Source organism: Hippichthys cyanospilos, chromosome 6 (genome assembly GCF_059441005.1).
Source record: "Hippichthys cyanospilos isolate Australia breed blue-spotted pipefish chromosome 6, RoL_Hcya_1.0, whole genome shotgun sequence".
NCBI lineage: Eukaryota > Metazoa > Chordata > Actinopteri > Syngnathiformes > Syngnathidae > Hippichthys > Hippichthys cyanospilos.
Genome location: NC_142374.1, coordinates 11,654,374 through 11,669,032, shown reverse-complemented (window position 1 = coordinate 11,669,032; position 14,659 = coordinate 11,654,374). Strand labels below are relative to the sequence as shown.

The 14,659-nt window shown below is 39.8% G+C and overlaps 2 protein-coding genes across 7 annotated transcripts in view; one reads left to right on the top strand and one right to left on the bottom strand.

The window, feature by feature from the left end:
- Positions 1-10,091, top strand: part of LOC148422167 (genetic suppressor element 1-like) — a 52,577-nt gene extending 42,486 nt beyond the window's left edge. For all 4 annotated transcript variants that reach the window (XM_088418358.1, XM_088418357.1, XM_088418360.1 and 1 more), the window contains 10 exons: positions 1,562-1,779; positions 2,018-2,243; positions 2,929-3,371; positions 3,451-3,563; positions 4,243-4,519; positions 4,805-4,927; positions 5,199-5,546; positions 6,259-6,525; positions 7,151-7,254; positions 7,578-10,091. In XM_088418358.1, the coding sequence (XP_088274484.1) occupies positions 1,562-1,779; positions 2,018-2,243; positions 2,929-3,371; positions 3,451-3,563; positions 4,243-4,519; positions 4,805-4,927; positions 5,199-5,546; positions 6,259-6,525; positions 7,151-7,254; positions 7,578-7,718 (2,260 nt within the window). In that variant the 3' untranslated portion in view covers positions 7,719-10,091. The remainder of the gene's footprint in view (positions 1-1,561; positions 1,780-2,017; positions 2,244-2,928; positions 3,372-3,450; positions 3,564-4,242; positions 4,520-4,804; positions 4,928-5,198; positions 5,547-6,258; positions 6,526-7,150; positions 7,255-7,577) is intronic.
- A 1,489-nt stretch (positions 10,092-11,580) lies between these two features.
- LOC148422166 (dynein light chain roadblock-type 2-like) lies at positions 11,581-14,598 on the bottom strand. Of its 3 annotated transcripts, none has more exons than XM_088417668.1 (5): positions 13,509-14,598; positions 13,182-13,307; positions 12,314-12,389; positions 11,867-12,034; positions 11,581-11,707 (listed from the first exon to the last, which is right to left on the bottom strand). In XM_088417668.1, the coding sequence occupies exons 2-5, from the start codon at positions 13,209-13,211 to the stop codon at positions 11,652-11,654; spliced, it is 330 nt and encodes a 109-aa protein (XP_088273794.1). In that variant the 5' UTR covers positions 13,212-13,307; positions 13,509-14,598; the 3' UTR covers positions 11,581-11,651. The 3 variants fall into 3 exon arrangements, with proteins under 3 accessions (XP_088273794.1, XP_088273793.1, XP_088273796.1); XM_088417667.1 differs by having other exon boundaries at positions 13,143-13,307; positions 13,509-14,597; XM_088417670.1 differs by lacking the exons at positions 13,182-13,307; positions 13,509-14,598 and adding an exon at positions 12,530-12,739.
- Positions 14,599-14,659: the final 61 nt, after the last annotated feature.

Below are 14,659 nucleotides of genomic sequence, written 5' to 3'. Positions count from 1 at the left end.
GATTGCATTCAAACATCACTGTGCTCAAAAGCCACGTTATTTTTTTTCAAAAACTACAGTATTTCTCTTTTTCAAAAGGGAAGGTTTTCGTTTAGTTTATGTATTTATTTGAAACATGTGGGAAAACACATGATCACACAAATAAAAAACGAAAACATTTGCGTAAGTTGCAAGGCAGACACCATCAAAATGAGAAAAAAAATAGAATAAGGAAACCACAAGTCCTATTCACATGTCTGAAAAGGAGTGGGAAGAAGTACAATATATTTGATCCAACCCCCTTTTAATAACCCCAAAATCCCCTAGCCATAAAACATTTTACCATCACTTATTCCAACTAATACTCTATTAGTGGAACCACTCTTTAATTTCTGAACACTCGACATATACTGTACCTCCACAATGCCAATACAACAAACACACATACCTTGACTACAACACAAAAATACCTCAGTTAAGAATAACTAATTAAAAAACAAGTTATCCAGGTCATAGGCATATTAGCTATAATGGAAAATCATTCTAAATTATACAATACTCATTATTTAATGTTATCCTTTTGTTATCTTTATCATACAAAATGTAATAATTATGTCCAGTACAGTCAAGTTTACTTTGCCGAACATTTTCAATTTGGATTTGAACATTTCATATATCAACCCATCCATCTCAACCATGTTTGGGGGAATGTGGGAGGAAAATCAGAGTGCCTGGAGAAAACCTATGCGGGCATGGGGAGAATGGGCAAACATCGCACCGGAAGGCCAAAGCTGGAATCAAAACAATGACCTCCACATGAGAGGCGGACATGCTAACCAGTCTAGCACTGTGCCATCCTATTATTATTGTTGTTTATAATTATGTACATTTATTTTTAAAAATCTATGCTTTGTCATTATTTAATTTAAAACAGTAAAAGTATGATTTTAGCAAAGTTAATTGGCTTGAGAAAAAAAAAAAATATATATATATATATATATATATATATATATATATATATATATATATATATATATATATATATATATATATATATAGTAAATAAAAAAATACTTTTCAAGATAGGAACATGTATTTACATAAACTAATGCAACAAATATACAAAACCCTTGATAATGCTGGGCACCCTGATTGCCTTTTCCAAAACAACAGTGCTTGTGTGCAGCACAATACACAGGGGACATCTTTAAACAGAACACTGTTCATCATCTGCTTCTGTAATGGCTTCTGCATATCTATTTTTTTCATTACTGCATTGTAATGTGTGTGTGCATATGAGGGTGTGTGCGCGCTTCTCCTGTGGTTTCCCATTAAGTGTTCATCTGTTCTTGCTCAGTCATGCTGTGTATGGATTATTTCCCTCATAGTAAGCGGAGTGTATGTGTGTGATTTTGTGTGTGTGTAAATGTTTGTGTGAGGTTCACCAGTGTGTGGTTAATATCTGCCTCATGCTGGGTGTTGCATCTCTCACCCAGCCCTCCTCCTCTCCCATGTGTTTATCTGCGTGCATGCGTGTGTGTGTTTGCACGCGCACCTTCATACTTGTCAACCTCCCCCACAGGCTGCAGATGGAGAATGAGCTTCGCCAGCAAGAGAAAGACAGGGAGGAGGAGAGGGAGCGAGAGCTGGACAGACAGAAGGAGAGGCAGAGGGACAGACAACAGCAGATGGTCGGGGCGGCGGAGGGCCACGGATACCTGGCCCAAAGGCCGCCACAGAGGGCGCCCTCACTGGAGGACAGGGCCAGACTTGGGGAAAGGCTGACCCCCAACAGACCGGGTACACACACGTATATATTTGCACTCATTTGACACGGACTGGGATGAGGTTGACCAAATTCCGCTGGTAAAATGTGAAAGCATCACTTACAAAAACTCATTTATACACATCAACTCATTTTGATTTGAGGAGCACTTTAAGAACTGCAATGTTATACATACAGCTACATAAATTCAATATTAACATAAGACAAATCAACTTTAAAATGTGTTCACTTGCTTTTCAAATGTCTGTCCAGATAAAAGCAAGGAGTCAGAGCCCCCAGCTTTTCCTGCACATAAACCTCTGCCCTTGAACCATCACTCCTCCAGGGGCTCCATCCCCCACCCGGTGCCCAGTCTGGTGCCTTCTCACCTGGGCAAGCACCACGTTGTGCCTGGGGGCGGTGGCATCCATGGAGCTCTGGCATCTGCCGTCATGACTCAGAGGGCTGGGGAGGAGGCCTGGATGAAAGACAGCAATAGGTGAGAATAGCCTAGATAATAGATTGTTGCCATGGGTGCTAAACAGCCAGTACTTGCCAGAAATTCTTGCCGCTGCTTCAATGTTATGTTCCCTAGTCCCGAATCTTTTCATCAGTGTTAGCGGGATGTCATTGTTGTTGTCATGTCATTGTTGTGCCATGTTTTCTCCACTTGAAATTGAAAGTCTTTGTGGTTTTTATTATGTTTTAGATTGGCTCACGGGATCATTTGAAAATGCTAATTTTGGAGATGAATAATAACTTGATGCATAATGATATTTATCTGGTTTCCTAATAACTCAGAGAAATCATTAATATAATCAGTGTCTTTACATAAATAAATATCGGTATTAAAATAATTTAAGGTAGTTTGAGCTCATTTATAATTTTAGAAGCATACTGTGTATCGAACTGGGTTGCACTTCACACTCAGCAGCAGAAAAGAAGCTTTCAGTGTCATGTCACCTGCACCAGTGTAATGCTTTCTACATTTTGTGTACAATCCTCCTGAGTTATGCTGTAGGTCAGATTTTTGGTGGGAAACGTATGACAGGAATTATGACAAAAGCCTGTCAATTGAACAGGAGCTCCTTTTTAGCCACTGTAAGTCAAGAAACCACTGTTAGCGTTTAAGACAGCAGCCCTGCGCTGGTCTGAACAGGTTGTCCATGTGTCTATCTAAACAGAACAGGCCATATGAACCAAAGCACCAAAGATGTCCCTCCTTCCCTCGGTGCACCACCGCCTCTCATCTCTCCTAAAGTCCCGCAAACCACATTGTGGAACCCCGCTTCTTTCGTGGACCGCCGAAAGCCCAGTCCGCCGATTCGCCCCCCTCCCGGCCTGACCAGGGCTGACCGACCCCAACTGAGCTGGGGGGAGAAGATGGAAGAAGGAGTCCGGAGGAGGCAGGAGGCTCCCGAGCGGATTCCCTCAGCGAGGGATGATAGCGGGCGCCACACCAACAACTTCCATCTGAGGCTCTGGGCGCCCCTGTCGGACCCCAACGCCGGCAAGGAGCGGCAGAAGGACAGTGCGCTGGTGTACGATGTGGCGCTCCAGCAACATCGGCGGCTCCTCAGCAAGCTGGACCTGGAAGAGCAGAGGAGGAGGGAGGCCCGTGAAGGAGGTGAGCATAACAGAGGCAGAGACATAAATAGGGAACAGTTCTAACAAACAACAACTGACCATCTTCTCCTTTTCGGTAGGTTATTACTATGACTTGAACGAGTCATTCGACGAGAGTGACGAAGAAGAGGTGAAAGCTCATCTGAGGAGGGTGACGGAGCAACCACCCCTTAAACTCAATACATCCTCCGAGGTATTTGACTTTATTGTTAATCTAAAATATCCTTTATTCTCTGCAATTCTTGTTTTTTTGGTTCATTAGTCTATGCCAGCAACATATGGTGACTGACAGAACACCCAAATTAAGTCGCTAAAATTATTTTGAGAAGGCAGGACATGAATATATTTTTTCTGTATCCACTGGTATTCTTATATACATATTTTTGAGAATTTTTATTTGGAGGTATGCTGCGATTTTTTAAATGACACAACTTTGGCACAGAAAACCTTCCAAAAAAACTCCAGTTGATGGTTTGATACCCTAAGCCACACCCCTTTAAAGGGACCGTGTGTAAGATTGAGACCGTTTTTCATTAAAAAGGAGTCAATTAAATGAATTCAAATTTCAAAAACGTGCAAATGAATTCGTTCTTAATGACCAACAGTATGTTTTAAATATAATCATAGGTCTAGTCATCATTAAATTATATTACATGGGGGGTGGCCTCTCTGGAGGCGGCCATGTTTGTTCTAGGTATGGACGATGGTAAATGCAGGACCTGCGGCACCTCGTGCTGTCACTGCTATCACTTTAAGGCACCTCAACATGAACACTAGTCTGTACTGTCATTAGAAACACCTTTTTGTTATTTACATACTCTTCTTTTATGTTTTAATGATCATTCTGTTCTTCTTTGTACCCCTCACTGAAGAAAGTGGACTTCATGCGCACGTGCGGCCTGGTTACATTGGCTCATCGCAATGAGCTCCTGCAACACAAGAGGAGGAAAAGGAGGCGAATGATGAGAGAGCGCAGCACCTCTCCGCCCCCGGCCTTGCGAGGGAAGCGGAAGTCTCCGCCTTTGCCCGCCGCTGCACTGACGACGCCTTACACGGCCGAGCAGATGGACGGCGCCCCTGAGCTGCAGGAGAAGAAGGACTTCTTGCGCGCTTTCAAGCTCTCTCACGTCACTTCTCAGCAACGAAGAGGTGTGCGAGTTACATTAAATTGTTTATTTCACACTCAAAGTTCATAAAACATGCTCAGTTGAAATTGGTGAGTGAAAAAAAAATCAATAAATGGCATCACAATCAAACGGTGAATGTGCCAGACCGTTAACACCTTTTTCTAAAAAGTAAGGATTTCAACCGACAACTTTCAAATTGCTACTTATCGTATATCATTATAAGGGGACTTAGTATAGAATTTGAATATAAACATATCTTTAAGATGGATGGATGGCTGGATGGATGACATGCTGTGTTGCACGATAGACAAAGAGAAGACTGAGGAGCTGCTGAGGGCCATTGAGAAGAAGATTGTGACGTTGGACACACTCCGATACAACTCCACACCACCGAGTAGCAGCAGCCCCCCTGCTGCCACCTCCTCAACTGGTGAGACCGTACTATGCTTGCAATCATTTTATGAGTTCCACCTAATGTGCTGCACACACATATTGATCATCAGAAGTATAAGAATTTCTAGTCACAACTCCTTAACTACGAAGCAAAACAATTGTGTTTGATTGGGGTGCTGGAACACATGAATGGAATTTCAATTCATTACAAAAGGGAAAAGAATTTTCAGATACTGTGTGTATTGAGTTGTGAGCTAGGTCACCTAAGTAATAAACAATCTACTAAAAAATCTATTTTACCTTTGCAGGGAAGTCATCATCAACCCCGCCTTCCTGTCAGTCAAATGGGCACCTTTATCCAGACTCGGCCAGCCCCTCCCCTCCACATTTACATAAAGCGAGGCATGGCCCCCACAACGACATTCTCAGGCAGCAGCCCCCACCCTTGGCACCCTACCGTGACAAAGCGGCATTTCCAGAAGCGCCGCAGTCCAACAAGAAGCCCCAGTTGGTGCATAACGGTCACCTAGTTGCTCCTCTGAAAAAAGAAGCCGGCACGGGGGTGAATGGTCGTGTCCGGCCCTGGGAGAGTTTCACATCCGATGCCTTTGCTCAGCATTTCCACCAGGCTGTGCTCCAGTCCACACATCATAAAGGTTTCGCACCCCTACTTCTAGTGAATCGTGAATGTTTTGTGCTATCTAGTGGCAGCAATGTCAACAGCATAAACTAGGTAGAGCTCATTCATATAGTCTATTTTGTTTAAGAGTTAAAAAAACAACAACAACAAAAAACTGAATCTGAAATATGAAAAGGAAGTAAAAAAAAAAGTTTTCCCGTAATATACTCTATGCAGCCCCACATAGAACATATTGTAAAGAAAAAAAAATGTCTTAATTTCAATTCAAATTTAATTAATACAGATTCAAATAAAGCACAGGGCATTCCCAATTTAAATTTGTAATCTGTCAATTGCTTTTAAATTTGATGCCTGAACAAAAGCTAATGTGATAAGGCAAGTTCAATCTGGATCTGAACCGCATTACCTACTTGAGTCAAACAATTTTAGTTTGCTTACGCGCGGGATACATGTACAATAATGGCTTCATGTAATCAAGAATACAAAAAAGGAAGAATATTCTGAGATTTACAACAAAAAGGATGTCATTATGTACAGTGCACATGTTCACTACTGATTTGTTAAAAATTTGAATTACTTCAGAGGATCACAAATTTCCCCCAGGAATGAGACGGTCGTTCATTTGTGCCCTTAGCCGCTTTCAAGTTCGTCACCAGAGCAACCTTGTAAGGAGTTCTCTTTACCGCTTGTTTAACGCCTGACATTGAGTGATGCTCTCTACTCCCCAGGGGTCTCAAACCTGGCGAAGGCTGACAGCTCGCTGAATCGCGACCTTCGATCCCCGCACGAAACCGCACAATCCAACCACGCCACTCAGCACATCAACGGCCATGGCGCCCGTTCCTCTCGAGCCAGTCAGGGAGAGCAACAGACCGACGTGGTTGAGGATGAGCATGAAGACTCATCTGGGGAGGAGGATGAAGACGATGAGGAACCTCCAAGGAAGTGGAAGGGCATCGAATCTATTTTCGAAGCCTATCAGGAATATGTGGATGGTGGGTTCAACGTAGGGAATTCACCTTGGATGAAAGAATTTCGCAACGTGTGCTTGGTAGAAACAAGCGTCATTGGAATCTGATCCGGCAATTCGCAAAGAATCTGACTACAATTGCTATTAAAATCAACGAGGGACAATCCAGTTTACATTTTTCACGTGACTGTCTAATCTCTGCATATCTGAATCCATGGAAATATAGATATCATTTTCATTATTTTTTTAATGTGGATCTGACCTTGGATACATCCTTTCATAGCTTTATGCAACATTTTTAGACCATTATATCGAACACTTAAAGCTGTCAAATTCGCGTAGAAATGTAAAGGGTCTCAAGTATGTATCAAACTGATTTGAATCCAGATCTGAACCAGATTGAATACTTTCTACCTGGATCAACTCCAGATTTTTACTGCAAATTTGACAGCAAATTAAATTTAATGTGGGGAACTGAAAAATTCATTTGGATCTGATCTATAATTATAAATCTATTATTGCACATTTGGCAGCAATTTGCCACGAATCTAAAATGGAAGGTATTATTTTTCAAATGAAATCTGCTACTTCTGAATTGATTGATGTGTTTTGGGAGTAAAATATGTTTGTTTTTTCAACCCCCCACACAGAGCGAAATGTTGAGAGGCAGATTCTTCACAGTCAATGTAAAAGACTGGAAGCGCAGAACTACAATCTCAGCAGAACCGCGGAGCAGCTCTCGCTCACCATGGCGGTAGGAAGGACAATTGTTTCTTGGTGTGTCTCGACAGGCATAATCAGCTTAAAGGCTCCTTTCTCAACTCTTAATTTTTGCCTGCAAGTCGAAGCAAAGCAGGTTGTGCGACAGCATATCTCAAAAAGGTTTGAGAATCAAGGTGCCACAGTATGACTAGTTGAGTTTTAAAATGATGTCAAATGTGTGAAGGCTTTAGTAAAGCAAATTTAAAATAATCTACCTTAACTTTTTACATTACAGCAATCAAATCTACTCTTTCTAAATACTCAAGGCTAATCAAGTGTTTGGTTGACTTATGTTTGTTTTTCAATCTCTCCCAGGACCTCGTGAGCCAGAGACAGCAGGTACGAGAGGAGCGCGAGCGGCTCCATGCCCAGCTGGAGCACTTCAGGAGGTGCCTGACGCTACCCAGCATGCACTGGGGAAGAGGGGGGCATGTCAGTGCCCACATGCCCAGGTGACCTCAGGGCGTCATGTGTCCAAAGACTACCAGCTTTGCACTTAGATAACTTAAAGTCGATCCTCGGACCCAGACCCAAAATTCAACCGCCGTTGCCGTGGTTACCATTATTCCACCACCCCGTACTTTAAATAAGACTTTGCACCGTGCTACCTAGCTTTCCTTGTGTTTCCCAATCTTTTTAAGCCAAGGTACATATTTTATATTTCAAAAATCTCACAACACACCAACCAACAAAAACGTCACAAAAAGGGAAATAATGACCTTGGATGAATTCTACCTGGTGGAGACACATTTATTGTATCATCCACAATCTAGTGAAAGGTTATGTTTTCAGCAGTAACAAATTAATATTTTGTCTGTAATTACTTTGACAACTAAATTATTTTTCAAGTCCAATTAACTCATTCAATCACAACCTTTTTTTGTGGTTGTTTAATAAGTACAGAAATTCAATCTCAAGTGTTTTTTTTTAATTATTTTCAAGAGTTTGGCTAAAAGAGGTTTTGAAATGGCTGTCACTAAATGAATTGAGTATTAAAGTAGTAATCGATTACCGTAGGCAAGTACGAAAGCAGTCTTTCTCAAACAGGGCCGTGATGAGGGTGCGCTGTGTTATTGCACATCAATAACTCAGAGTCAAAGTCTGCGGGAGTTCTAAACTTTTTCAGTCGCCGTCAACATTAAATTAGCACAATGTTTTATACCTTTTTCTTCAGGTTAAAATATTCACAATGTTAATGTTTACATTTATATTGTTTTTTCAGCATCAAACGGTTGGTCAAAAATGTTTCTAGTTTGAATACGGATGAACTTTTTTTTATATTTCTGGCACTTTGATGCACTTTAAGCCATTTTTTCAGATTCAGAATAAGCTGTAACCTGTATAAACCCTGTAAGAAGTTAAGATTTGCTAAAAGTTTATTTGAATGGCTTTTTTTTCTTTTGTTAATGTTAAAAAGGATACAGTTGTAGGCACTATATACAGTACTCATACAATTTTCATAATGATCTCATAACCACTGCAGTAAGTAGGAGGAGCGCGGAATGTTTTCTTTTCTTGGAGGGGGGGGGGGGCTTTGCAAAAAATAATTGAGAAGCACTGTATTAAAGTAAGTGATTACTAAGGTAATTAAGTACTAAAGTAATGGACTACCCCATGTAATTAAGTTGGAATTGATTACCATAAAACTGCTAAAGTACAAAAGAATTGATTCCAAACTTTCAATTCTATACTTAGAATGTATTCAGTTAGGTTTTTTTTTTTTATTTTCAAGTGTTTGGCGAAAGGAGGCTCAAAAAATGACTGGTACCAAACGAATGAAGTACTTAAGTAATCCATTACTGTTGCAATACTAATCAGTTATTTTTGGGTGGTACCAAGGCAATCAATTACTTTAGGACTTCATTACTCAAAGTAATTGATTACTTGAAAACCAAACAAATGTCTTAAAGTCAGTTCATGACTTTAAATAACATTCATTCCCACTTGCTGTCGAACTGAAAATTACATCACCTGTGCTGAAAGTTGGGTAACAACCAACAACAACTCAGTTGTTGATCATGTGATGTTAAAAAAAAAAAAAAAAAAAAACACGGATTGAATAATTCACCATTACAAAACTTCAAATAGAAGATCGAACAGAAAATCTGAGAACAATGAGGTGAAATTGGATAATTTCCGGCAGCACATTTAATATTCTCACTGTGCAGTGTTTGGGAATCACTGGCGTAACCTGTAAACAATCCATTGAACACACATGACCAGGCTGAATGGTCAAAGCGCACCTCAGGCCTTAAAACTTGAATGGGATGCACTTAAACACAAAACATTGGTGGAAAAAACATTCACAAAACAGGAAACGCTTCATAGGTTTCACACTGGTACTTGTGGTAGATTATTTTTGTGATTTTATTTCGCAAAACAAAAACAAGAGAGAGACAAGCCATATGCTGTGTTTAAAAAATGCTGCTGGTCAGGAAAAAAAAAATGAAGGATGTTATTGCGTAAATGTATTATTTGTTGGGAGTCTGGTTGTAATGACAACCATATGATCATTTATTACCAATACTACCTTTACATGCCTAAACATGTGGATAGAACTTGAAGAAATATCCATACTGTTAGCATCAGCCATTTTCTTTTTGTACAAACTGAATTGTTTTCACCCAAAATGTATATTATCCCTTTCATTTGAAATAATACCATTACAGATGGATAACATCAACAACAAAAAACAAAATCCTCATTTCTTTGAAATTGTTATCTAATGTATTTATAGGCAGGGAGTGTAAATTTGCAGTGAATTATTTATTAACATATTGCTGTACATGAAAATAGAAATTTACATTAAAATGTTGCTTCATGATTGCATTTGTAGTGTTTTTAATCAAAATGACAATTACCATAAATACAAGATTGACTTATTTATTCTACTATGTGTTTATTTGTTGTCATTGTCTGTCAGCTGTGTGATATTTGTTAGTAGTTTAAATACATTGCGTAATTATGACAACCTTGAATGATAGCTTTCCCCATCATTAACTTCCTCACATTTTGAAGAAAGAAACATACCCGACTAAATACTAAGGTCCATATTGCGGGGTTCGATCATCTTGCGTGAGTATTTGGCCATGAGCACAGAGAGCACATATTCGCATAAGAGGAAAAAACAAAACAAAAAACAGTGCAATCGCCAAACAAAATGTTTATTAAAAAGTGTATACACAAGTTAGTTGTGTATCTTCTGCCATCTAGTGGAATAGCAGTTAACTATACAGTACTGTATATCCCATTATTTGAAGTACAGTATCAATTTAGTCATTTAAATTCCCCGTGGCCCACTTGTTTATTTCTAACTGCATGCTAATTGAGTAAATACGTGGCCCTTAAAGGGACAGTGTGTAAGATTTGCACCGTTTTTCATTAAAAATGAATGAATTAAATGATTGTACGTTTGAAAAAGCTGCAAATAAATGTGATCTCAACGACCAACTATGTTTTAAAAATAATCGTAGGTCTAGTTATCATTAAATTATATTACATGGGGGGTGGCACTTCTCCAGAGGCAGGTTTGTTTGTTAAAGCTACGGACAATGGAAAATGCAGCACCTGCAGCACCTCCTCTGTAAAAGCGAGCTAAATCCTATACAGTGTCTCTTTAAAATGTAAGAACAAAACTTAATTTCAAACAAAAACAAAACACCACACCTGCAAAAAAATAAAATCACATTACAAGAGGCGAAATTACTACATATAAGGAATCGCAAGCACAACTGGAAGTGATTGTATTTTTAAATGTTCTCGTTTGAGATTTTTGATTTGCAGTTGTTTCCTCATTTGTCATGTGTTTGTGTTTTGTTTACATTTTTGTTTTTACCTGAAGTTGTGTTTGTTTTGTATTGCGTTTTTTGTTTTCAATTAATTCTCTCTTTTGAGATATTTGATTTGCCATTGTGGTTGATCTTTTTTAATGTGAGGTGTTTTTGTTTGCATTAACTTTTTTTGTTTGCTTTTTGGGGGGGGATTCACACTCACTTCAGGGCCACCGTAAATACATGATGTAATGGATTACATCAGGGTGTCCAAACTCGGTCCTCGGGGTGGAAAAAAAAACTAAACTCGGTCCTCGAGCGCCGTTGTCCTGCATGTTTTTCAGGTTTCCGTCCCTGACACACCTGATTCAAATGATCAGGATCATCAACAGGCTTCTGCTGAGCTTGCTGATGACCTGATCATTTGAAACAAGCGTGTAGGGAAAAGAGGTACCCAGAAAACATGCAGGTTACTGGCCCTTGAGGACCGGATTTGGACACCACTGGATTACTTGGGACACAAAAATAAGCAGATACACGACATGAAGTTTCCTTCCACCCATTTATTATGCACATAATGTAGTGCATATACAGGAATGTGTGACCAATCAGTCGGTCTTCATGCACGAGCGTATCGCTCAATTCTCTGGATCAGTATAAGAAGATAGGCGTTCTCTGTAAATAGAAATAAGAAATGCCTTCACAGAGGATACAAACAACATGACTAAAAACTATAATTGCGGCACATGCAATTATACAGCATATTGCGCATAAATACACATTATTTATAGTTTTGCCCGAGTAAAGGAGTTGCTGTATCAACGTCTGTCTTACCTGATGCAATCATAATTTCTTGACTTTTTGTGCTGACGCGGAACACGAGAAGATCATCTTGAGGGTCCAGATCTCTCACTGCGCTCCTGGCCATGGTCGTGAGGTGACGAAGGATTTCCACGTACTTGCCAGCCTTGGAGCTGTCAAACGTCGACCGGATAGGAATACCTTGGGGTTTAAGCGAAGTAGTTTTCAACCAACCCGGTCCGCGTTAGTGTTGCAGGTTAGCTGGAGCTGCAGGGCTCCCTGGATGATTGGTTGCCAGCACAGAGCAACCACTACACAGGACAGGACCCTCGAGGGACCGAAACAAGATTTGACCTCTAAACTTTAAAACTGTAAGACATGTGAGCAAACCACTAAAATGCATTTTGCTGCCCAAATACAAACATGTAAATTGAACACTACATTCAAATTCCGTGTGTGCGCGGTCGCGTTTTGTTTTACCTTCTGCATTGGCAACTATGGTTCCTATCACACTTCCATGGGCTTCAATTCTCTGGAGAGTTTCCTCAAGTTCAGCCTGAAAGCGAGTTAAGACAATATAGCAGGAGAACGTCAATATAAAAATTCTTCAAGTACGCTTACCGTTGAAATGTATATTATTAGTTAAATTAAAAATAACAAAAAAGACATAACATACTTTAGAACTATTTTAATTACCATATTGGCGCACAGCTTCAACACCAACAAGTAATGTTCTTTAATGGTAAATTTTGCCGCTTGTTACGTTACGACAGTTAGTGGTGAACGTCAACATTCTTATGACATCGATTATGAAACATTACGTGATATAATAGTGACGTTTCGTGGGCCGAACAGCGCATCGGTCTGATGTCATGTGTAGCGTTTGTTTGCGATATTTGTGATTTGTGTTCGAATGTTATCTTTACCTGTGTGTTTCCGTGGCTGACTGGCTGCACGAGCTAACGGTATGTCACGTGTCAGAGCGGCTATCAGCAGTGCTACGTGGCAGCTATGCATGAACATTAAAAATAACTCGTAACCATCTCGTTTATCAATTGAATTGCATGAGGTGCACTCTTTTGTGAATGCCAAAACGTGTGTTACCATTACAGAACATTTTATATCGGTGAGGTTTTTACTTGTGAACGCCAAACACAGTACAGTTCAACCCATGCATACAAGAAAAAGTGTTAAGGAACATTCCACACAAATGGGAAATTTGTATTAAAAAACACATTTTTAGTCAGTTTAACTAAAACCGTGTGCATTGTCCCCTAGTGACTTTGCACTTCATCTTTCATGTGCTCACGCTTTTTCTTTCCATTAAAAAACAAAAAACTGTATTAACGAAGAGACGGGCTGTGAAGGTTTCCTGCATGCCAAACAGACAAGTTGACTGTAATCACAGACGACATGGGCACCAACCACTCCGACGTCGAGTGGGAGTAGAGTGGAGCCCATAGCTGACCAAAACCTGAAAACAGAGAATCCCAGTTCACACTTGAAATTCCAATTTATTAAATTAGCATTTGAAAAATCTTCCCAAAGCTCGCTTTAGTCCTCGCTGCACTATTTCAGCCACGCGTTGTCACTGCGTGTCCTGGTCATTTGTTTCACACCAGAGAAATCCTAAAAGTGTTAAAGTGTACATTGAAATGTCCACTATGTAACTAACCTTTGTGTTTAGAAGCCCCAACACTTCATGGGCCTGAAGAGAGCAGAAAAGATAATCACCACACTCACTTCATGGTCAAATAAAGACAGTTAATATGATTTTAGTGATTTTCTATCATATTTCAACATCACAGGCAGATTAAAACAATCAAGTTTGCTTTAAGATTTGAATAGCCTATAACCTGCTTATATGCAACAGATATGTTTATTAAGGCTGCTTCTTTAAAGACATTTTATACAAGCGGATACAGAAAATGGATGGATGGATATCATCATTCTATATGCAGTGTTATCCCCACTTTTAGAGGTCAACATTGTTTTGTGGGTGCCGGTGTTGTTTTCTCTGCAGGAGACCATCAAAATAGATTTTAAGACTATTGATGGTTGCCGACCCCCGGTGATCACGGGGGGGGAAATGGAGAAGCTTTCAGACTGGCCAAGTCAATCACCAGCCCGAAACACAATAGAGCCTTCATTTTACCTCCCGAAGAGGAGGTTGAGGGACAAAACACACAGAAACTGACAAAAATTGAAAGAGACTGCAGTAAGAGCTAAACCCCCAAACATTATTCACAATTGAATAACGTTTTTATGGCTGTTCCAATACTTTTGCACTTTTGAAAAGCGGGTTGTTTAAAAAGGTGTATTGAGTTGCAAATACCATAAAATAAAAAGGTAGACTTCTAAACTGTTGTCGCATATTCATCTTTTAGTTGAAACCAAAGTGCCTTCAGTGTATTAAAAAAAACAATTGAGGACACTGTTCCAATACTGTTGAAGGATGCTGATTGTAGTGACAAGATTAAATGGTGCTTGTAAGAGGAAAATATTCCATCCTAACACAAAACTCGAACGTTGATGGTGCCAAAGACTTTTAAACAGCACTGTATATTTTTACAGAACAATATCATATTGTGTTGGGGCACAGCAAAGACTCAACTAAATGGCAGAAGGGCCTCTTCTGCACAATTGTTTACATTTATCAATCAAGTAGTTGCTAGACTCAAGTGGGCGCTTTCAAACAGTTGCAACGGAATACAAACATCCTTCCTTGACCTCAAACGACAGTCTAAAGTTTTCAATGTCGTAAGAAGAAAGGTCAATCTGCAACTCGCTTGCGCAAAACCACTTGCCACAAATCAGCAGATTAAC